At 51.3% G+C, this 6,361-nt stretch overlaps 1 protein-coding gene across 8 annotated transcripts in view; it reads right to left on the bottom strand.

Annotated features, from left to right (window-relative positions):
• Dscam2 (Down syndrome cell adhesion molecule 2) overlaps window positions 1-6,361 on the bottom strand; it is a 100,921-nt gene that overhangs the window by 2,684 nt on the left and 91,876 nt on the right. For 4 of the 8 annotated variants that reach the window (XM_025300685.1, XM_025300691.1, XM_025300684.1 and 1 more), the window contains 13 exons: window positions 6,059-6,209; window positions 5,301-5,449; window positions 4,990-5,121; window positions 4,348-4,648; window positions 4,034-4,212; window positions 3,607-3,776; window positions 3,388-3,526; window positions 3,119-3,236; window positions 2,460-2,911; window positions 1,896-2,077; window positions 1,042-1,435; window positions 692-835; window positions 262-447 (listed from right to left, as the gene is read on the bottom strand). In XM_025300685.1, coding sequence (XP_025156470.1) covers window positions 262-447; window positions 692-835; window positions 1,042-1,435; window positions 1,896-2,077; window positions 2,460-2,911; window positions 3,119-3,236; window positions 3,388-3,526; window positions 3,607-3,776; window positions 4,034-4,212; window positions 4,348-4,648; window positions 4,990-5,121; window positions 5,301-5,449; window positions 6,059-6,209 — 2,697 coding nt within the window. The remainder of the gene's footprint in view (window positions 1-261; window positions 448-691; window positions 836-1,041; window positions 1,436-1,895; window positions 2,078-2,459; window positions 2,912-3,118; window positions 3,237-3,387; window positions 3,527-3,606; window positions 3,777-4,033; window positions 4,213-4,347; window positions 4,649-4,989; window positions 5,122-5,300; window positions 5,450-6,058; window positions 6,210-6,361) is intronic. The other 4 variants (XM_025300689.1, XM_025300690.1, XM_025300687.1 and 1 more) reach the window with 3 other exon arrangements.

Genomic DNA, 6,361 nt, shown 5'->3' on the forward strand with positions numbered 1-6,361 from the left:
TGCAAGATCGATTAGTACGTGCAAGACCGCTGAATAATTAGCACGTTTGAAATGAAAATAAAAACAAAAAAGAAAAAAGACAGATATTGAGGAAATTAATTCACGACAGAGGGACGTAACAGCTCGGATACTGTTTCAAAAAGTATTCTCCCTCGAGACCGTCTTCTCTTGGAAGACTTTCCGTCTTACTGCCGAGCGGCGCCAGAGAGGCGGCCGGCTCTTACCTGCGCGACAGTGCTTATACCAAATTGGGTACCAAACCTGCTGGTTGTCCGTATCGTAACAAAGGTTCACCTGGAATCTTGTCGGGCCCGCCGCCCGTATTCGCCGTCTGTTGCAGTGCCACCTTGTGTATCGTGGCGTAGTAACGCTCGCGCTGCGTCTCGGCGTTCTGCTGGTTCTCTTGCGACTCCTTCATCGGCCGTTGTACTCGATCCCCCAAATACCCTGGCAAAGGCGGAGGTTTCTCCATTTCCAGTTTCTCAATTTCCGTCACAAAATATATTACGGGAATGTATCGGGATAATTAGATAGAGATGCACTCTCGAGACTGCGTCGCAGCGTACATCGGATCAATCGCGGTATCGGATTAAAAGAGATTAAAGGTTGCGCAGAGAAAATTTAACGGTAAAGGGTGCTGTGAGGTGTAAGAAAAGTCGGAGAAGTGCAGTATTCGTCAGATCGGACTCACTGTTTCTCCAGCGAAAGGCAACGATCACCGCCGCGGCGACCAGCGCGACGGTAGCCACGATCAGCGGCAGAATCACCTTCACGTCCGAGTAGAACGGCATAACCGACGTTATGCCGCGCTTCGACAATCCTGGGGGCGGTAGTTCTGCAAAGTTACAGGAACACAGTGCTTTTGGAAATAAGCGTTTGATCGACGCGATAGTCTCGTCGGGGAGTTCGCGCGCATTCTCCCACCCGACGTCTGCATTTCCCGACGGGAATCACATCAGCTCTGTATCCGCGCGTTGTACGCGCGAGAAAAGAAGAGAAAGAAAAATTATACATCGATCTCTGATCCACTCTCAAACTTACCACCTTCTTTCGTCAACGTCACGAACGTGAATTCCGCGTGATTGCTACCGGCCACGTTGTGAGCCTCGACCTTGAGCTGGTAGACCGAGCTGGGCGCCAAGTTCGTCACCACGAATCGCCGTTGCATCTTGGCGCTGTTCGACACCAGAGTCCAGTGGAACTCGTTCGCCGGCCTGTACTGAATGACGAAGTACTTGATGGGGCAGCCGTTATCGGGCCACACGTGCAATCGCAGCACCAGCGTGGTGGAATTCGGGCTGAGGAAGGCGGCCGCGGGTGGAATTCCTGGGGCTTGGCCTTGAGTTCGAACGGAGAGTACCGGCGACGACGGACTGCTGCCGATCTTGTTGTGCGACGTCAGGTACAACTGATACGTGTTGCCGCAGAGGAGGCCCTAATTCGCAGGTGGAAATCACGAGTGTACACCGTTCTCGATTTTTAATGCAGCCTATCGAACAGCCTGTCGAGAGTTTCGGTCTAGACTCAAGAGAATAACTCTCTCATTTGCATCAATTCGTTGAGTGTTAATTATTTTCTTTTTTTTTTTTTTTTCCTCATTTCAATCGCGCCGTCGCGCTTTCGACTGGTTATCGGCTGCGAAGTTTTGCTGCTGGAACTACACCGAGGCGAAGTATAAACGACGACTGTGCAAATTTTATGTGCCGTTTGCTCGAGCGACGGGCAATTTCTTTCGATCGGACGCGATAAAGTGAATTTTCACTGCAAACTCGGACGAAACTTTTGAAAATTAATTTGACGTTTTTAAATATTCTCATCTCTCCGTTGTCTAGGATTAACGTCTTTCTTTCGTCATCAGCGACTGATACCCGCGAATTAATCTCGGGCGAGTTTACCTTGAGCTCGTGGCTGGTAGCGTGGCGAGATAACTGTAACTCATCGAGAGTGCCGTGAGTAGTTCGATAATACAACGTGTAGCCCGTCAGCGGCGCACCGCCGTTATGCTCGGATTTCCAGTGCAATAACACGCTGCTCGACGTGGAGCTGGTTACGTATAGCACCGGCGCGCTAGGCGGCACTGCAACATTCGGTGTTATTTTACACCGTATCCATAATGTATGCCGCTAGTACAATTAAACATTGCTCGCTGCAATGAGATTTAATATATCCGCCGTCATTATGGAGATCTGTTTAGCGGAATATATCGGCGTTATATAACACGTCGTCATATAACAGCACAGTAACGACGTCATATAATGACGTCGGATAATTAGACGAAAAATTAGAAATAATCATTACGGCGAGACATTTCACTGTCACACGGTCGAGCCGCGAGATGTCCGTTTGTATGTTTGATCGACAATGAAGAATGCTCCGGAACGCTGGCGGTAAATAACGCGAAAGCGACGAGGGGAATAGAGAGAAAAAAAGAGCAGCAGCGGCAGGGGGGGGGGGATTACCTTGCACCGTCAGTGTGTAATGCAGCTTGTCGTTGCCCTGCGAGTTCTCCACGTGGCAGGTGTAATTCCCGCTGTCCTGCGACTGCAAGTTCGACAGCACAAGCTCCCCGGTCTGCAGGATCTGCACGTTCCTGGCCGAGTCCGTGCGTATCGCCTCGGTGGTGCCCTTGTACCACTCCCTCGTCGGGTCGCCGACCGCGTTGCACGCCAGAGTGGCCGAACCCCGCCACGGACGCACCACGTGCCCGCCGAAGGACGTGATCCTTGCCGGCACTCGATTCGTCGGCACCTGAGCGGCCACCTTCGAACTGTGACCCTCGCCCACGCGGGTGCTGCCGGTCACCCAGAACTGGTACTCCACGTGTTGCTGCAGGTCGGTCGCCTCGAAGTACGTGCTCGTCGACGGCAAGGACTTCTTGCCGTGATTCAGCTCCTCCCGACCGTCCATCACTCTGTGGGCATTTACGGTTAACGAAAATTGCGAACTCGCGATCGAGCGGGAAGCTTTGTTGCACGTACACGGAACGAACATGTATAATCTATCGTGTTTCGCGAGAATAAACGGTATCGGTATTGCCGCGCAAAATGTCATGCCGCGCAAATGCGGAGGCGGGCGAGAGGCGCGAAGGGCAACACGAATTTTTATTTATATTCGATACCTTGTGTAAAGATTGTATTTCGTGATAACCCCGTTCGGCTCGAGCGGCGGCAGCCACGAGATGAAAAGAGCCTGCGGCGAGCTCACGACGACTTTAATATCTGCCGGACTTCCCGGCACTGAAACAAACATGGCGCGAAGAAAATATTTATTGGGCTTCAATCGAGAGGCAGAGGAAGAGAGAAACAAAGAGAGAGAGAGAGAGAGAGAGAGAGAGAGAGAGAGAGAGAGAGAGAGAGAAAATTATTGTAAGATATTCAAATGTATCACCATCTTCCTCCGTCTGGCAATAAATCGTCGCGGAAGGCACACCGTCCCCGACTCTGGTGTAAGCCAACACCTGAATGGTGTAATTAGTGTACCGCCTGAGCCCGGCTAGAACGGCCGTCAGAGTACTCGTCTTGCGCATCTAATGGCGAGATTAATTAATCGATTCGGATTAGGAGATTACGCGCAAAGTGAACCGTCGAATCGCGGCGAAGTAATCACCTCCATCTCGTCCACCCCTCGCCACGCGTCCGCCAAGATCGGCTCATAATTCAGTTTGTAGCCCTGAATGATGCCGTTGCTGTGCGTGTTAGGCGGCGGCTGCCAGGACACTTGTAACGACTGAGAGGTAAGCGCGGCGCATCTCACGTCGTCCGGCGGCATGCTAGGCACTGGAACCAATCGTGATTTGGAAACTCGCTTCTCGTTCGAATCGAAGAAGGTGACGAATGAGAAGATAAAACGGATCAACATGGAAGATGTACGGATGAAAAGAAGATTTCAGGGAACAAAAGACGAGTATTTATATACGAGGTCACCGTCTCTTAAGACACAACTATTATAATTGTATAATTATGTTTTAATTATGATAAGATAGAATTAATTATTTTAATCGCCGTAGTGTACGATCTCTTAATTGTGTAATTACCGTCCTCCAAAGTCTGCGTGAGTAACGGCTCGCACAGAGGCCCTGGTCCGACTTGATTATACGCTTGAACGACCAAGGTGTACCTGGTGTAAGGCCTGAGACCTGTCAGTCGAAGCTCGCCGCCGCCTTCCTCTCCGTCGCCCGACACGGAGCTGAAGTTGTACGACGGATTGTTCAGGCTGAAACAGAAGAGAACAGTTGAGTGTCAACGGTAGGAAAGAATGAGGGGGAGAAAGGAAAGTCTTAAATTTGGACGCGACTCAATCACAATTTCACGGTTGATCCGTTTCAGCGCATCGGCGACTCCACACTACCTTGTTTCTCTGTAGCCGACGTTGAAGCCCTGTATGTCACCGTGACGGAGCTCCGGCAACGGCGGTGACCAGGTGACGAGGATCTCAGACGAGGAGAGCGCTCTGGCTGCGAGATTCATCGGCGGACCAGCTGGTCTCTGCGGTTCTGTTCTGACGACGAGCTCCGCCGAGGGGACTGACCGACCAGCCGGCCCTTCCGCTATCACGCGTATGGTGTACCTCGTGGCGGGTTTCAAGTCGTCAATTAATGCCGCGTACGGCAATGGCGGCCCCGTAAATTCTTGCTGCTGCCAGATTCCACCTGGTGGCAGGTCCGATTCGAATCGACGATTCGAATTGTCAGACGACACAGTGATAGAAATCATCGGAACTCCCGCTCAGATGCAAATTTATTATAGATTGCGCATTCGCGGAAGTCGACCTTCGCGCTGGGAACGATCGTCGAGCAGGTGCGGGAAGCGATTTTTCCAAAATGGACAAATACGGTGGAATATATATCATCGAGCGAGTGAATAAATTACTTATCGATTTCTTCCCTCGGAACGACCGACGACTGTGTTATATCGTCCATTCGTAATCCGCTTTATTTCAACGAGCCGCAGTTTCCCTCGTAACACCCGTATGCATTGTCCACCAACTTACCTTCGCCCTCTTTGTATTGGAGAATATACTTGGTGACCTCACTGGTGTCCTGCGCCTTATGCTGCCATTTAACGTTAATGCTTCGACTCGCCACCATGGCCGTTTCCAGGGCATTCGGCGGTTGTGGCGGCTCTAAAACGTGTGCAATCCGATATCAATGCACTCGTGCGTCCATTTATATACACACACACACACACACACACACATACTATAGATATATATTATCTCTATACAGAGCGCAAGTATCGCATTTGGAATTCAATTATTCTATATCGGAGCAATGGACGGGAATTGACCTACAAACCCCGTACCTTGCACGAGAAGTTGCACCAGCTGCTGATCGCGGCCGTAAACGTTGCTCGCTTGGCAGAAGTAAGCGCCGTTGTCAGAAGCCTCCGCCGATGAGATTTGCAATTGCGCGATCACACCGTCCGGCGTCACCTCCTGCTTCACTGCGACGCTTTGTTGCGGATTTACGAGAATCCATTAGAAACTTTATGAACGCCGTGAAAAGTATGAAATATTCATGCACGCGCGACACCGCATCCTTGTGTGAAATGCTAATTCCCTTCAACGCCGGTAAGGGGAAACTCTCCCCTTTTCGGACACGGTACATGTATATATTTCAGTATTTTCCCGCTAATAAATCGGATTTCCGATCGGCGATACATATCCCATTGCTCTTTGACTTTGCTCTTTTCCCTCTCGAGTGGATTCACTTGGCGCGAACGCGCGCGCTCGGTTTATTCTCTCTGTGTTATATAAGCCCGACATGCATTATTAATATCTTAACCGTCATATCTCATTTGTCAAATTCCGGCCGATACGATCGATCTTGCTCGCAACGGGGCGCCGCGCCGCTTCGCGATATAAACGTGGCTCGCCGCGAAAATGCCGGCAGCATGATAATTTAATGAGAATCGCGACGCGACGCGGCGCGGCAGAGATTCCGCGCGCGCGGTCCACCCGCGCTTTAGTTAATTCATCGCGCATCGATTGCCGGCGCTCATGGATCCGCGGCCGCTCCGCTCCGCTCCCGACGATTTCGTCGCGGTTAATCTCGACTTACCGGTAATTCGTCGAGGGATTCAGCTCGGTTTTGCCGCCTTTCAGCCAGGTGACGGTAACCGGCTTATCGCCGTGCACCTCGCAGTGTAACGTCGCCGTGTCTCCCTTCTTTACGGTTACAAGCCGCGACGGCGCCGCGAAATACGGAGACGCTGTAAAAATCCGCCGGAGCGGCGGCGCACACATACACACATACACATATGTACACACTTTGCCGAGAGCATGTGATGGGGCAGGGGGGAGGAGAGGGGATCTAACGTTCAGACGTACGTTTAAAACACCGCGAGACGCAACTCGTTTTCTA

The sequence above is a fragment of the Harpegnathos saltator genome, unplaced genomic scaffold (genome assembly GCF_003227715.2).
Source record: "Harpegnathos saltator strain DR-91 unplaced genomic scaffold, Hsal_v8.6 scaffold38, whole genome shotgun sequence".
NCBI classification, from domain to species: Eukaryota; Metazoa; Arthropoda; class Insecta; order Hymenoptera; family Formicidae; genus Harpegnathos; species Harpegnathos saltator.